Here is a 17,459-nt window from a genome sequence, read left to right as displayed (position 1 = left end):
TGAAGTTTTAAATTAATTTTCATTCTAAATAAAAATAGTTAAATAATTATTTTTTATTCTTTTTTCACTTCAAATTTTTCAGTAAAAATTAGCCTAATGTAATGTAAAGTTCAAGAGTAACTATATGGTACTATTATTATACACTCAGTCTGGTTCTATAAGGTGGAGAGAAATTTTATTTTATTTTATTTATAAGTCACAATATTAAATGTTATTATAATTTTTTTCACCTTTCATTTAATGTTAATAATAAAAAATATGCTATTAAATTATGTATAATGAGGACAAAGTTAAAAATTTATTAAATTTTTAGATAAAGTTAAAAAAATTTTAAACTTTTTAATTCAAGTTAAATATATTAAAAACAATTTACAAATAAAATCAGGAGAATATTTAATATAGTGAATCTACGTATGTGAGAACATAAAATAATAATAAGCCAAGATGCTAGCAGTAGTTTAGAATAGTATAGGTCTTCCTTAGGCGGATTAAATAGGCCATAGCCTATGAGATCAGTACTGATAACAAGTACTGCCCCAAGATTTTGTATCTCTCTCTCTCTCTCTCTCTCTCGGGATCGTGGAGAAGGAAATGGAGGCAAGTTCTTCAGTAGGAAGGCGAAAGGGTGGCCTCATTACCATGCCCTTCATTATCGGTTCTTACTTGATCTCTTCTTTTTCTTCTCCTTCTGGTTTTGTTTGGAATTATTGGTATGAACAGATATTAATTGATGATGAAATTACACATGCAGCGAACGAAACATTAGCGAAGGTGGCAATGGTGGGGCTGATGCCAAACATGGTGTTATATCTGACGGAGATTTACAATCTGCGGCTCCCCAGAGCTGCAAATATCATCTTCTTCTGGTTTGCTGCGTCCAACTTGGCTCCTTTGCTCGCTGCTTTCCTCGCTGATTCTTTTCTCGGTCGCTTCTTTGCCATCGCCATCGGTTCCGTCTTCTCTTTCCTGGTTCTTCTCCCCTCCCCTTTATCATTTCCATCTTTATCTTCTTCTTTTATATTACATATGTGTATATATATATATATGTAGTTATATACAAGTCTAACTTTCTGTCTGCTCCTTTCGAGAAAGAATATATAATACGCGGAGGATTCAAATTAGGTAGTTTTTCAAGGATTTGTACATTTTACTATGCCAAACATGGCCGGCGAGATTAAAAACAAGTCTAGTCTTTACTGTCCACGTTCAAGTAATTGTAGCGTGACTGACTCCAAATATCTAATTATATATGCAACTTAGATTAGATTCCATCTTTGGAACAAATTAATCATTTCATTCTTGCTATTTGAGCTACTTTATATTACTACTACTAAACCTATGTCTAACCCAAATTGAGTAAAGGGTTGGATCAAGTGCTATTTGCCTATTAGACAACGAAGGAATCATTTCATCTTTATTTTCATTCTCTGATCTTGATGACTACACTACATACACTATATTATTTGCTTTTACAAGTGAAAAAAAGGCCAGTTGAAGAGAAGGGTGTTGATTATAATTCTTTGTTTTTGTCTCATGGCATCCTTTCTAAGATCTCGTGCGAATTTGTTTGTTTATGTTTATACTCGAAGGCATCCATCCTTTTTAAGAATCAAGACTAATTTTTTCTTTTTTCGATATAAAGTATATGTATAATATGAAATTATTAAAAAGTCATACTGAATCAAAAACAGTGTGACCTATCTTAAACTTCATGTAAAGTATTGGTCAACAATTAAATTTTTAAGAGATAATGAAATTTTTAATCCCTTAAATTTAATTCAATTATCAATTTAATTTCTAAAATTTAATTTGTATTGCTTTGGTCTCTTGTGTTTATTAAATTATTATGTTAATCATTTAAGTTTTAAAACATAAATTAAATATTAAATTAATTTAACATATAAAGTATATTGATAGTTTAATGTAGCTAAATAAGAATAAATTATAGCTTTGTAAATCATAAATAGTATGTGTAACTTATTTTGAATTATCTCATGCACAGTTTGGTCCATAATAATTATTATTATTATTATTATTTTTAAAAAGTTACAAGTTGTCTTGTGATAATTGGATCACAGGGAATGGTATTCTTGTGGATAACATCAATGATCCCAGAGTTAAGGCCAAAGCCAAGCCAATCAGCAACAACATCCCAAATGGCATTCTTAGCGAGCAGTCTTGGTCTGACGTCCATCGGAGCTGGTGGCCTCTCATGCTCCATAGCATTTGGTGCAGATCAGTTCAACAACAAAGCCAACCCTAATAATCAGAAAGTGTTGGAGACCTTCATCAGCTGGTACATTGCTTCTCAAGCTTTTGCTTGCTTGCTTGCCTTGACAGCTCTGGTCTATGCTCAAGACCACCTCGGATGGAAAGTGGGTTTTGGTATTCCCCCAGGTCTTATGGTCTTGTCCATTGTCTCCTTCTTGCTTGCTTCTCCTCTCTATGTCAAGAATAAACCACACTCCAGCTTGTTCACTGGGTTTGCCAGGGTCATTGTTGTTGCCTTCAAGAATAGAGAGCTTCCTTTTCCTCCCGGTAACCCTGCTGGAAAGTACCATCATAACAAGGGCTCGGATCTTCTTGTTCCAACTAATAAATTGAGGTTCACTTCCATAATCTCTATCTTAATTATCTTCATTTTTTTTTTTGAATGATCTCAATGGCTTTCACTTTGTCATCTTGTGCTTAAGATGTTGACTTTATGTTGATCCAAGGTTTTGCTGACAAAACACTAATGTACTTTGAGGAGTACATTAATAATTTGAGTCTTTGAATTGTTAAACCTATATTATTTTTTAAGCTCATAACGTTAAAATTGATCTCATCATGTGTCTTGCAGTGTTTAGAAAAATGTCAAATAATTCATATTAAATTCAGATGATTTACGCAACAATTAAGAATCCTAACACACTATTTTGACATTTCCAATTCACGATAGAAGAGACAATGAGCAATGCTATAACCAATTACCAAATGTAAATATGCTTGGTGCTAAAACCAGAATTGATTCACAAATGACAAGAATCTGGGAATTGTTATGCTAAACCAGCAATATAGAAACAATGGAAACAACTGAAGTTTGTTTCACATTAATAGTTTTATAATGAACCTTACGTGAGATGAGTCTGTTGCTGTGTGTTAATTAGGTTTCTGAACAGAGCCTGCATAATCAAAAACCCAGAACAAGATATAACCCCAGATGGCTCAGCTTCAAATCCATGGAGCCTCTGCACCACAGAGCAAGTAGAAGAACTAAAAGCCATCATAAAGGTTCTTCCTTTATGGTCCACAAACATCATAATGACAGTGATCACAACTCAAAGCTCGTTCCGTGTCCTCCAAGCCAAATCCATGGACAGACACGTGACCTCGAACTTCCAAATCCCCCCAGGTTCGTACAATGCTTTCACCATGCTCTTCCTCTTTATCACGGTCGGCATCTATGACCGCATCATCATCCCAATAGCTTCAAAAATCGCAAAAAGACCAGTTCGAATCAGTGCCAAGACAAGAATGGGAATAGGGCTGTTCTTCGGAATCCTCGACCTCATAGCGTCTGCTATAATCGAAAACAAAAGGAGAACCAAAGCGATTCGACAAGGGTTTGCAGATAACCCAAAAGGGGTCGTGGATATGTCGGCAATGTGGCTTCTTGTTCATCTCTCGTTGGTGGGGATAGCAGAAGCGTTCAACGTGATAGCACAATCAGAGTTTTACTACTCGGAGTTTCCCCGGACGATGTCGAGCATTGGCTCGTCCCTGTACTCTTTGGGAATGGGATTGGGGAATCTGATGGCTTCACTGATCTTGAGCATTGTGGATGGGGTTACTTCCAGAGGAGGAAGACAAAGTTGGGTCGGTAGAAATCTGAATAAAGGGCATTATGATTGGTATTTCTGGGTTCTTGCAGCGATCAGTGTGGTGAATTTTGTGTACTATTTGGTCTGTTCGTGGGCTTATGGGCCTAGTGCTAGAACTGGGTCAGTGGAGGAGGAACGTTCAGAGGAAGAAAGGAATGAGGTTGAGTGAAGAATGTGGGCGCAATGGTATTGGTGAAGATGAAGCTCAGGTAATTCATAGCTTCGCTTGATGTAGTGAATCATTTAAGAGGTTTGTGAAGATGCAGTTTCTTAGCATGATTAAGTGTTCTGGTTTGCATAATATAATGTTCAGATATGCATATGGTTTTGTAATTATCAAGTTCCAAAATGGGATTGGAGATATCAGTTCAAAAGACATTTTATAATTAACTTATTTTGGATTTCTTAGTGCTGTGAACATTATTGAAAATATGAATATAAAATATCAGCTTTATAACAAGTTATTCTAATAATTTCATGTCAATGACAAGCTGTCCTAGTGGCAAGGCCACTATGTGAGTTGTATTTATTAATTGCTTGCTTTCAAATAATAATAATAACAATAATAATAATAATAACAATAATAATAATAATAATAATAATCTCATGCGTGTGAGGAACCTATGTATAATATAGATCATGCTGCCCTCTTATTGTTTAATCCTTGGGTGTATAGGTGTTGGTTTGGTTCTGCTCTTGCAATGAAAATTGAATATGATATGGTTGTGCTTTTTCTACTTGATCATATGTATATATAAATAAATAATTGTGTGATTGAGCTAGCTAATTGATCACGTCCAATAGGTGCAAATTAACTATCTAAATTTTGACTATCATCTCTTAAGATTTAGTAATTTTTTGCTTGCTGATCTTTGTAATGAGTCAAATGCTCATGGTTAAATATATTGTTTTCTCTTCTCTGTGGTTTGATGTCATAGTCTTTATATTACCAAAAAGAAGAAGAATGCTATTTTTATTTTTTTTCATAAGAGGTTTTATCTTTTAGATATATATATATATATATATGTATATATATGTATATATATTAAAGAGAGTGGGCACAGCCCATTACATACGCCTGCTTTATTTTGTCGCTAGTACACACATGGTAATAAATTTTTTTTTTTTTTTGGTCTAACCCACCCAAATTATAATAAAGAAAAATAAGATATAATTATAAGCCCAGTGTGCTTAATGAAGCCCCGCAAAATGATCAAGCATGCAACCTAAAAGCAACAATGGTGACAAGTTGCATTGTTGACAAATTATTAGACTAAACATAAAAATTAATATTACCTCATCTAAAATTATAATATATTTTTAAAAAAGATTATATGTTTTAAAATATAAAACACTTTAATAAAAATAAAATTTTATTAATAATTTTTTTAATATTATCTCTCTCATTGTATTCTCCCCTTTTAAGATTCTTTATAAGTAGAATATTAAGTGAAACATATTTTTAAAAATTTATATTTTTATCTTGTGAAAGTAAAATTAAAAGGTATATTTAACAAATTTTATTAATATGTATAATTTTATTTAAACTATCTTATAAATTGAAATGTAGAGAGTATAATATAAAAAAGAAAAAATTACTTAGATAGTACACACAAAACAAATTAAATATTGGAAGACCTCATGAAATCATAAAATTAATATTAAATCGCATGTCTTATACTTAACAGAATTTGTCAATTAGTGCTAATAGTTGTTAATAGAATTGTTAAGTTCACAAATCATAACTATACAATAATAATTAGTAACTTTCCAGTCACAATTGACAATAAATGATGCATAATTTTAGAGTCATTTTATGTTTTTTTTTTCTCCCCCGGTATTGATATTCCTTTGTATGGGATATGAGTATGAGAGTGACTTATTCACATAAGCTACACGAGAACCATGAGTGAAAAATAAATTGGGAAAGAAACAGAGAAAGAAGAGCTAAAGTTTAGAAGAAAGTGGCTTGTGAATGTTAATATTGGGATGAGAAGGTGCCATCCACATGATCCCCAAGGCAACCATTCGTCCATGGCGCTTGTTCCTCACCTCCACCCTCACTGACGTCATCCTTCCCTCCTCCCCCATCACTTTCCCTTCTACTTCCACCTCTTCCTGCCATCATCATCATTATCAATTCATTTCATTCTTCAATTCAAATATACAAATATTCTCAGAACAGTTCATGATGAGCAGGCAGGCACCTGGAGATCGGGCTTGGAGTAGCAAGAGACGGAGAGTTGAACAGTGAGCTGTGGTTGTGATGTGAAGGAGAAGGCCGTCCAGCTTCCAATCACGTCCATCAATGTCGTCATCGCACCCTGGTGCCACTTCCCACTTTCATCCTATCAATCAATCAATCAAATCCACAGCCAAAACTGAAGCTGATTCGTTGATTGATTCACAATCGGAGAATGTTAGGTTAGGAAGGACTTACTGATACGCCACTGTGAACGAGGAAATCGCAGAGAAGAAAACCTTTGCGAAGCTTGAGCAGCGTGACGCCCCTCGTAGCCTCCACCTCCGCGTCATGACCTACAGATCCCTTTGACAAGCTGCTGATCCGTTTCTTTAGTATCTCCTGAGCTCTCGAGTCTTCCATCTCTCTCTCTCTCTCTCGCCTTTCTCAGTGATCTCTTTAGACATGAAAGTAACTTCTTGTACCCTTCCTTGTGACTTATATTTACTTGAACTATCCGTTCCTGGCTAGTCTCTTTTTTCATTGCTTGACAAAAGGAAGAAGCTCTTCTTAGCCACTAGAGTCTGAGTCGGCTTTTTCATTGGGGAAGAGCCTCTCTTATCTTTTCTGGGTTTAGCGGTACAAACTACTAGAGTTGGAAAGTGGACGGGCCTAATAAGCTCGGCCCTCAGTTTAAGCTCGAAAACTCAATTATTTTAAATTCATTCAAAAGTTGAGACTCAACTTTTATTTATGGTATATTTGAATTAAAAATTTTAAAATTAAAGTTAGAATCAATTGAGGTTAGCAAACTGAGGTTGGAAGAAATATTTATGATTTTAATATGATTTATGTTTGGATATTTTTTTCAGAAGTCAGTTAAATGAACTAAAATTTATTTGGATGATTTGATTCAAAAATCAGTTGAGATATATAATGATAAAAATAGACATCAATTTTTTTTTTGTATATATTTTTGTAACTAATATGATATTTTTAGGAAAGAATATTAAACTTACAATTAAATTTTTCAGGAAGGTAAAATTAAATTATACAATTTTATTCTTTAAAAGTTAGAATTAAAAAATCTAAGATAAATGACATATTAATTTTTTTTAAAATTTTATAAATGTGTTGCACTGATTTTAAAAAATAAATTACATTGCTACTAACTTAAAAAAATTATTGTTTATGATTAGTTTTTTATTCCATTTAATTTAATCATAATTGATTTAATGATTCAATTTGTATAATCTCATATTTCTTTTTCTTTCTATTTTTTCCTGAAGCCTTGTGCAAATACTTTATGGTAAGATGAGAGATTGAGGAAGCCAAGAGATATCATGTGAGGACAAGAAAGAGAAAACCACAAAACAATGAATACCAACTTCACTTTCCCACGTTACGTTGCTTCAGAAGCTGCATTTTGTGGCTTCAATTCTAACGCTCGTTTCTTTGCCAACACTCTTTACAAATTTTTATAGCCAAATAAAAATAAAATTTTTACAATGAGCTTTTGACACCTCAACTAAGGTTTTGACCATCCAAACCTCAGTTACGTATTTATCCAAACATGCACTTAAAGGGTACAAAACTGAGCTCATAAACTCATTTACAAAAAAAATAAAATAAAATAAAATTTAACATTTTATTTTATTTAAAATATTCTAAAATTCAAGATATATCGAACTAAAGTCTCACATAATTTAAAAAATAAATTCAAGATTTAAAAGTTTAAATAAGATAAAAACAAAAGTTATCATCAATGCTAATCAAGATCTTCCTCATCATCATTTATAAATAAAATGTTATTTCCAACTCTGTCACAAGTTTGAGAGTGAGAGAGTGAAAGATCAAGTACGAGTGTGCTACATAGAGTTTTTTTGGATGTTAAAAATCTAACTCCAATTCAGCCATTCTTCAAAGTCTAACATAAAATTAAAAAAAAAAAGTTAAACGGACCTGACAGACTGCCCCGAACCCAAATTCTTTTTTTTAGGACTTAAAAAGGCTGAATTTTAAAATTCAACTATTTTAAAAAGCATCAAATTTTTATAGTTTAAATTCTTATTAAAATGGGCTATTCCCAACTCTACAAACTACTCTTCCCTTCCTTTTCGTTTCGATTCTGAAGAGTACGACAAAACTTTGCCTGCAAGTGAGTCTTCCCTGACATTTCATCTATTTTTTAGTGCATTTTTGACTTTCCACTCCACCAACTACCCCCTTCCTATTTTCCCTGTCATTGTTAGTTTTGAGATTTAATATACAATAAAATTATTATAATGTTAATAAATAAATTTAAATTACTAACATGTGATCTAAACAGTTTAAAAATGTAAGAAAAATATTTGTAATTTTTTTAGTTTTAAAATATATTAAATCAAAATCAATAAAGTTGAGATTCAATTTAAAAAAAAAATTGGAGGAGAGATGCATGAGAGTAGGGAGCCTAGCTCCTGTGGGAGCACTCTGCTCTCCTCTCATTGCATGCTTTGGCGTGCATTTTCCAAGATATGAGATTGAACATCAAACTTGTCAAAATACTCACTTAAAAGTAAATAACCAACATTATAATTGAATTGTAGTCTAATTCATCATGAACAAAAAATTTCACCAAATCGATAAAAATATTTATTCAATAATTTACCAATTCAACTATATGAGTTAACCCAATTTTTCAATATTTTGGTGTCTTTGACTTGAAGAAAAAATTATTATAACATATAAAATCTATAAAATCTATACTATTTATATCAATTTGACTTTTACTTCATGCTGAAATATTTCTAGTTGTAATAAACACTCATATTCATCGTATTGAGCTTTTTTTGACATCAAGGTAATAATATAAAAAAATGAAAATACATATATAGTTCACTTAGAGCCATTGTTCAATTGCAAATTCCTTCGGCCATGCAATACAATGTAATGCCATCTTTATTATCATGGCAATGTTTGGTATGATATCAAGGACAAGGAAGCGGGTAACATTTTTTTTATATCTAACTAAATAAAAATGAATGTGAAACTACAGAAATGCCCTTGGTCAAAATTCTCTCTTCCCTCCTTCCTTCACCTTCCCATCAATGTGAAAATTCAAGATGCATGAACAGCAGAAAATAGCCTTGGAACGTAAAAAGAGATGAACTAGAATTTATTGCTCAGACGCCAGCAATCCCTTCAACTCTTTTTTGTTGACCTGAAATTCCATAAAAACACACACGCACGCACACGTTAACTTGCATTCTCAACAATTTAAGATCAATTCATGGTCTAAAAGAGCACGTCATTTGTTTGCTGTAATCTGGATTCTCCCTTTTAGAGTAATTAGTAATACATGCATATGTAATATATTTGGAAACATTCATGAATGTGAGTCCCGTACACAAATATATATATATATATATATTGGCGTTATTCTTCAGATATATGAATATATAAGGGAAAATTAGTCACAAGGACCATAAGGTTCAAATATTTGGGCATAAGTTCCAAATTTGAAATAGAGCCTGCAGAAGACCATAATTCTGGAGAGACGATATGTTTTCGTAGAAAATACTAAAATACCTTTCCTTTTTCTGCACTAGTCTGCAAAAGTCATCCATAAATCTTTAATAATCTGTACTTTGGAGACGAGTACAGAAAAAGAAAGGATATTTTTCATATTTTTACTAAAAAAATATATTATCCCTTGAGGACCATAGTTCCGTGCAGGCTTTATTTCTACATTTAAGACTTTTGCCCAAATATTTAAGCCTTTTGGTCCTTGCGGCCAATTTTCCCGATATATAAATGTGAAGGATCTGTGTCTGTTGTACGGCTAAAAAGTGAAAGCCATTTACCTTCCCCATTGCATTACGAGGAAGAGAGTCCCAAAGGATCAATCGAGTGGGTATCTGGCAACACAAACATAAGGATCAAATGCATTGGTCGTGTGAATGAAAACTGATCTGTTCTGTATATAAATGGAAAGCACAGTGATGGATGATGGAATACCTTGTAAGGTGCAAGCCTGTCTTTGGCCCAAGAGGACAATTCTTCTAAAGACATGGCAGGCTTCGACTCTTCTTCTCTCTTTTTCTTAGTCCCAGCCTCTGGCACAATAATTGCACAAACTACTTCTCCGTAAGTTTTGTCTGGTAACCCCAACACGCAACATTCTGAGACAGCCGGATTCTACACAAAAATTAAAAGTGTGATTGTCAGTGTAAATGTGGGTGTGACTGTGCGCGCGTAAATGTTTTGTAAAAGCTTATGTAAAAAGTTAAAAAGCCCTCGAGGAAAAAAGAAAATCTGAAGGGACGTAATAGTATCTACTTGCCTCCAATATAACTGATTCAATTTCTAATGCAGACAGCTTGTATCCACCGACCTTCATTATATCAGCATTGGTACCTGATAAACAACTGGAATTGTAAGATGGTTCAAGCCTGCGTGATCTAGTTTTCAGGAAAATAATAGGCCAATGCAAGACATTAATTCCACAAATCAGAGGTTCAGAGTAGCTGAGAAAATGAACCACCTTACATCCATATATTATCTAGGTTTTCATTCCTTCCCTAGTACATTTTGATTTTCCAACTAGCCAATGAAAATTAAACAGCTGATGGCTCATACCATATCAAAGTTTGCAAGCAAACAAGGGTTCTTTAAAGGTAAGATGCTAAGAAGATTAATGCCGGCCACACCTCTGCCCTCTGGTCTGGATCAAACGGACAGACCAGTGAATTTTGCATGAGACGCCATTGAAGTTAACACAAACAGGGGAAACTCTAAACAGCAAAGCATCAATATTTGAGTTCGACTTGATACAATGTAGTGATGAGGAGTCAGAAATTGTCATCCAGATTCATTCATGAGCAGTGCAAGACGCAATCACAATGCTGATTGATTGTAAGTCATCCTACTTATGATTAGATATAGGCTTGAACTTGACAAGATGTTATTATTATGTCATTGCTAACAACAGTATCCTGACTTTGAAATTAAGCATAAGAATATCTAAATCTCATACTACCAGAGACTCATCAGAAAAAGAGGAATATCAGTGAATTGGTGTTTTCAGTATAAACTTGAATGAGCCAAAATAATCCATAAAAAACTCCAGAATGACAAATTATGTGCAAATCACACGGGGCAAACCACCAAAGCAACAAAATATAATGGAATCTTGCGAGAAAGAAGCTAGCCATCCAACAAAAGAGGAACATTTCATGAGGAACAAACATTCATAAGCACTATGCATGAAGAAATCTAGATTTTCTCACGTCCTAAAATGATGTAATATCCATCTTCATCCATAGTAACTGCATCTCCAGTTTTGAAGAAGCCATCATCAATAAATGATTCCTTTGTTACCTGCACAAGAATAGTAAAGGTTGCAGGGGAAAAAAAAAAAAGTACACTGAAAAGAAAGAGGTTTTTGCTTTTCTTTTCTTTCTTTCTTTTTTTTAAAGAAAAAAGAAAGGAAAAGAGATATTATTGTCGGAATGCTCTATCTTTTAACATCTTAAAACTCGACTAATTCAGTCCTGGTGCTAAATTCAACTATAATTCAGCTTAGAAGAGCAAAAATACAGCCCATCTATTATTTAAAAGAAGTACAGTGCAATGGTGGCCGGTGTACTCATTCGTATCAAAGCCAAAAGCTGATAACATAGAAACATATTTATGAATGTGAAAGGAGTAATAGGGTGGTACAGCAGGATGCATAGAACTGTGTAACATGTCAACTAGCAACACTATTAGGGCATAAAACTTCATTTTATGTTGTGGGCTTATTTTTTACAGAGTCTGATATGAGCTGCACCATCTATGACTTACCCATAGTGAAACTTCATATAGATTTTATATTACACGTAGATATATAGATAATAGAATTATTAATAGATTCAAGTGGTTTAGATAATTTCAGAATTGACAAAGAATCAATGTAAATGGTGTTCTGAGTACCTCAGGAAGTTTCCAATATTCTTTAAACAATGATGGGCTTTTAATGCAAAGCTCACCCACTTTATTTTCATTACTTCCATTCTCCTCATCTGCAAGAATCTTAACCTGCCACAAGTATAGAAAAGGAACCAATAAAAATTCATTTGATAAAAATATTCACATTGTACATATAAAAGTTCGCAATAAGAGACTCTTCTCTTTCATTTATTTTTCCTAGCTACATCTCATAATAAGAGAAAGTTAACTTTTTCCCCATTTATTGTTTTTCAGCCAAATGTCATTAAATGAATTGCTTTCAGAATATTTAACAAAGTGTCCAAAACCTAAAGTTGAAATTTTTGCCCAGCCCATTAGTCAGGGGAGGAGAGAGTGTGGGAGGGGCGGGCAAGGGCCATGGCCCAGCCAAGCTTTCAAGATTTTCTTTGTAGAATATATGTGTTGTACATTTCTGGCCCCTCCACAATATATGTAAACTTTATACTGTATGCTTTTTTTTAAAATTTCGTCCTCATAATAAAATTCTGTCTCCGCCCAAAATTCCCTTGTATATTCTGGCCCCTCCACGATATATGTAAACTTTATACTGTATTTTTTTTTTTTTATTCCGTCCCCCTCATAATAAAATTCTGCCTCCGCCCAAAATTCCCTTGTATATTCTGGCCCCTCCATGATATATGTAAACTTTATACTGTATGTTTTTTTTTTTTAATTTCACCCCCCTCATAATAAAATTCTGGCTCCACCCCTGCCATTAGACAGTAAAATTCCCTTGTATATTCTTAAGCTATCTCATCATATCACATACATTCTTCCACAGTGGAATGGAACATCACAATTCTATCATCCATAGGAACAAATAACAGTAGAAAAAAAGATTCAACTGACCTGTACCCCAGGAAAAGGCTTGCCAACAGTGCCAGCCTTCCGCTCACCTTTCAAGGGATTTGATATTGCCATGACAAACTAGAAATATCAAATTAACATGATGAGGTTAATGTCAAAAGGGGTAAATGAAGGGGAAGAAAGACAATCCTAAAGAACATATAACACCAGTGGAACAAACTGCATGTGCACCTCCAGATTATCCACAAATAAGTTCTCAAACCACAAGATACCTACTTCAGTCATGCCATATCGCTCCAACAGCCGATGTCCAGTGATGGCTTCCCATTCTTGCATAACAGGTTGAGGAAGTGCAGAGGACCCACACATCTGAAAAATGATATATGTGAAATTTAAAATTTCAGATTTCAAAAAAAAAAAATAATAATAATCAGCTCTAATGCAGGGGAATAGAGAACAAAAGTTCCAAGGTTGGCATGATTTGTCAATTGCCACATGTCTAAAGTTCACATTAGGAAAGTCCTTTTTGTTTAATTCAAAAATTAAAAAATATCTTTCTTTCAAAATCCACAGAAGTATTTCTGGTTTACATTTTCAGAATAAAAATACTTTATGTGCTTGACTCTGACTTCTCTTACCATAAGACGCAAGTTCCTTGCAGCAGCAGCTGAAGCAGCTTGCAACTGAGGGTCCATTGCTTGGTAACCTTGTATCAATCTGGTATAAATAGTTGGAACCTGTATTTACAAGAGAATCTAATTAAGTGATCTTAACAACGGCAGATTTTAAGATAGACTTGCCAGCCTTTATAATATTGATTGTTGATAGCAAATAGAAATAAAAAGAGGTGCAATTTTCAAAACTTGTAGGCATTACATATGAATGATATCAAATGACCAAGTTATGCTTTATTAAAGCACGCTTAGATACATAAACAAACCAAGGTTCTGTGGTGTTCTGCGGTGAATGAGTGACACATAACAGGTAAGTGCATGACTGAAAAGAATGATACTTACTCCAGTGAACACAGTTATAACATCCTCAGCCTTAGTTCCTTCAACTGGATAGGACTCACGCCATCTCTGCCAAACTCCACTCACACTAAATTTGGGCATAAAGTCAACCTTCATGAAAGACATTAGATTCTCAGGAAGTTTAGAGGTCAGTTGAACATTGAAAAAATAGCTATTATTCTAACATTGCCTTTGCTTAGGAAGAAGCATTGGAAATTGTATTGTAGTACAATTACCGTGGAACCAGCATAAAGTGGGGCCAGCATAGCATTGAAAAGTCCATGAACATGTATATTATAAGTTAAGGATTGAAATCCCAAAGGTATAATCTCCAACAAACCAAAGATGACAATATGCTGAACCTAATTATATGCATTGCTGTCAAAATAAACATTTAAGTTTTCATGGATATGATGGAGTGGTAGACAATGCAGAAATTGATCAGTGGATGTGTACTCCCATGCTTTTGCCAAGGTTTGAACCTGAAATCAAGAAAATTTTGAAATAATAAATAAGTGAATAAAATTATGAGAAAGAGAATAACAGAAACATGACTGAATAACTAAAGTAACAAGGGTTAAAGCAAGTTACAATAAAAACAAACTACAAAAGGCTGTTTTTTGTGAAGCTTGATATTTACACCAAATAACTAATGGAAACATGCTATGCAGACCTGTGCACTGATACTTCGATGTGTGTGAACGACTCCCTTAGGTTTACCTGTTGTCCCACTAGTGTACAGTATCAATGCTGGATCTTCACCTAAGCCAATAAAAATGAGAAAAAAACAATGTAAAATTATTCTGATGTCGTTGTTAAGGGTCTCTACTTTAGTCACTTTTGAGAGCCAAGAGCTTGTTTTTCTTACTTGTTCTTGTGATATTCCCCTGGTGAATTCTTTCTGCTTGCATTTCTGTGCTTTGTGAATCTTCATCTCTGCTCTTCTCTAAGGGTTTGTCGGGAACAGGAGGAATAACAAAAAATTGAGAAGAGCTTTTATTGGAAACATTTCGCATTGTTTGACTATGATCTTCAGTACTCAATATTGCAGACACATCCTGTAACCAAACATTACAAATTTTTTATAAGATTGAATCAACAAAAAGATAGCATAGCAGGGGAAGAGGATTAAAGATAATGTAGAATGAAATTTGAAGAAGAGGTTTAAGTACAATGTTTAGATAGTAAACAAGACATTTTCATAAATAAAAGAAAAACAGATGCCATAAACAAGGAGGGGATTTCCAGAGCTTACAGCATTGTTCATCACATACAATAGCTCTGTTTCTGGATAGCTCAGCGCAAGTGGCACAGCAACACCTTTACTAAGCCAAGTCCCAAGCATTGCAGCAACAAACTCAGCAGAGGGTTTGGCCACAATTCCTATTCGAGCCCCCCCAAGATTTCCCTGGATTTTAGTAATTCAAGAATTTACCAAAGATGGTTTTCCCTCATAGTCAATAGCATGCTCATGCAAGCATAAATTCCAATCAACAGACAAAGTGTTCAAGTTCTCTTCAATCACATGTTGATGACCAGAATAACAAAACTGTTTTCAAAGATAATTTCGATAGAATTTTATTTACAAATAATAACAGAAAGGAAATTCTAAGATGTAACTCACAGATTTCATGTCATTGCCACATAATATATTTGATATCTCCTGTGCAGAAGATATGAGCTGCCTGTAACTGTAACTCTTTTGATCTGCTCTAATGGCAACACTGTCATGGGCCGCAAGCCCATGTTTAGCAACTGCAGTGACAACCTCCATGGCTGCACAAGGTGCTGCTGCATAAAACCAATATAACAGTCAAATAACCTTCTGGAGGATGGCGTTTCCTTCATGTAAACTGAAGGAGCAGAAAAGATCTTCATTCATTAAAGTGGCTGCTCAATAAACTAATTGTTGTTCAGAACTAAGATGGTCATTCTAACCCTTCAGTAAAACTGTATCATTACTGGCATATTGTCTTCAAAGTCAATCTAAATATCAACTTATTGGAGTTCATCTCTAATAACAGGATCATTATACAACTAAAAAAATTGAAAATTTAAAATAGCATCCAGAAATAAATCAATGCAGTTACAATCGGTCCACCCAAAGGAACTGTGTGACTCCCATCCCTTTTGTTTTTCTCCCTCAATTTTCAAAGTTTAAAATCAAAGATCCCAATCATAAAAATAAGAATGTAATCAAGGGATTGAAGACTAAATCTAACTTTGAAATTTATGCCGACAACATAAATGGTTGCTTGTACCTCTATAAGCCACTCGATAACAAAATCCCATCCAGGCTAACAGTTTCTTTCACCTAGTGTCATCTTAAGAAGAAACAATAAATTTACCGCGGATATTCCAAATTTTACAGAAGTGACTTTACACAAACGAAGGACTCAGCCAAACGATACAAATTTCTAGCCTTTTGTCCCCTCTAGCAAACAACAAAGACTATGCAAACCGTTATGAACATAACTTATTTGCCCACTCTTCAAGTTCGTTCGCAAACCTAAGAAAAACAACTTGAATTAATTCATGCAGACAGACTAAATGATAGAAAAATTGCAACTTGATCAGCAATTGGGAACTACATAATTAAAAAAAAAAAAAAAGCAGCTAATTACTTGTCCACCCGCTAAAGACCATATAGTCAACTTTAGAATGTACTCTATCTACTACAATCAAGAGACATTTTTATCTTGGCCAGATGACGTACACATTATTGCCAGAAAGGAGAAGGGAGAAAAGCAAAATGGGAATCAGAACCACAATAAGTGAACAATGATCTCATCGTCAGCAACCAATCCAAGAATTTATAGAAAACGGGAAAGAAGAGAAACCCACATGAATACAACCGAGACTGCGAGAAACAAAACCTGGGGTATGCAGGATGCAGCGAGAGAGTGAGAGAAGAAGAGGAAGCTAAAGAAGCATAAGTAGCTGAAACAAGAGAGCGTTTATGGCAAAGGAGGAGCCTGAATTGTTCGCTGAAAGCCTTTAATGAAACACCCATTTAGACGGTTGCGTGCGGTACCAATAACTGATCAACTGAGTTAGGTGCGTATATTGACTGCGTCATGGTTCAGACAAAGCGGCTTCGCGCTTTAACTGCGCCTAGCTTGGCGTGTATTTACAGAACTTCTATGGCTTCTTTCAAGTAGAAGTGTTCCAACGAAGGGATGAAGTCAGGGTGAGGTAAAAAAGAAATTAACATTTTTCACTTTTTACATTCATTTTTGGCCCATTGTTTTTTATATATTATATATTGATATATTTATACGTAAAAAGTGTTATTAAGTGTCTTTTGTGTATATTACTCCCTACATATGTGCATTTATTCTATTTTATGTTTATTTTTTATACACTATAATCATTTTTTATATATTTTTGTCATTTAGCTACTCCTTCTACTAAAAAATATAACATATTTTTTTATAAGTTGAATATTTAAAAATATAAAATATTTTTAATCTTTTATAGTATAATCATTACTTTTTTTAAAATTATCTCTATTAAATAAATCACTTTATATTTATTTCAAGTTGTGACATTTTATTAAATAAGGATAAATATAAAAAGATAAGGTTACTTTAAAAATAAATA

General features: G+C 33.8%; 3 protein-coding genes across 6 annotated transcripts; 1 reads left to right on the top strand and 2 right to left on the bottom strand.

Annotated features, from left to right (window-relative positions):
* Positions 1-535: 535 nt before the first annotated feature.
* Positions 536-4,253, top strand: LOC129289440 (protein NRT1/ PTR FAMILY 1.2-like). Its single transcript, XM_054926213.1, has 4 exons — positions 536-655; positions 752-969; positions 2,079-2,605; positions 3,150-4,253. The coding sequence occupies exons 1-4, from the start codon at positions 592-594 to the stop codon at positions 4,030-4,032; spliced, it is 1,692 nt and encodes a 563-aa protein (XP_054782188.1). The 5' UTR covers positions 536-591; the 3' UTR covers positions 4,033-4,253.
* A 1,390-nt stretch (positions 4,254-5,643) lies between these two features.
* Positions 5,644-6,700, bottom strand: LOC129288847 (uncharacterized). The gene is made up of 3 exons (XM_054925644.1): positions 6,304-6,700; positions 6,071-6,211; positions 5,644-5,981 (listed from the first exon to the last, which is right to left on the bottom strand). Exons 1-3 carry the CDS (start codon positions 6,466-6,468, stop codon positions 5,811-5,813), a joined length of 477 nt encoding a protein of 158 aa, XP_054781619.1. The 5' UTR covers positions 6,469-6,700; the 3' UTR covers positions 5,644-5,810.
* Positions 6,701-8,860: 2,160 nt separating this feature from the next.
* On the bottom strand, positions 8,861-16,999 carry LOC129288809 (probable CoA ligase CCL8). 4 transcript variants are annotated; one of them, XM_054925559.1, is made up of 17 exons: positions 16,701-16,999; positions 15,481-15,647; positions 15,112-15,264; positions 14,725-14,914; positions 14,530-14,618; positions 14,270-14,338; positions 14,093-14,146; positions 13,860-13,967; positions 13,482-13,580; positions 13,120-13,212; positions 12,886-12,963; positions 12,001-12,105; positions 11,316-11,406; positions 10,370-10,443; positions 10,045-10,224; positions 9,891-9,944; positions 8,861-9,247 (listed from the first exon to the last, which is right to left on the bottom strand). In XM_054925559.1, exons 1-17 carry the CDS (start codon positions 16,867-16,869, stop codon positions 9,203-9,205), a joined length of 1,818 nt encoding a protein of 605 aa, XP_054781534.1. In that variant the 5' UTR covers positions 16,870-16,999; the 3' UTR covers positions 8,861-9,202. The 4 variants fall into 4 exon arrangements, with proteins under 4 accessions (XP_054781534.1, XP_054781535.1, XP_054781536.1 ...); XM_054925560.1 differs by having other exon boundaries at positions 15,481-15,644; XM_054925561.1 differs by having other exon boundaries at positions 16,733-16,872.
* Between the last annotated feature and the right edge of the window lie 460 nt (positions 17,000-17,459).

This window comes from Prosopis cineraria, unplaced genomic scaffold (genome assembly GCF_029017545.1).
Source record: "Prosopis cineraria cultivar Desert tree isolate PC_DT_omini unplaced genomic scaffold, ASM2901754v1 PC12, whole genome shotgun sequence".
NCBI lineage: Eukaryota > Viridiplantae > Streptophyta > Magnoliopsida > Fabales > Fabaceae > Prosopis > Prosopis cineraria.
This window is presented reverse-complemented; position numbering and strand designations above follow the sequence as displayed.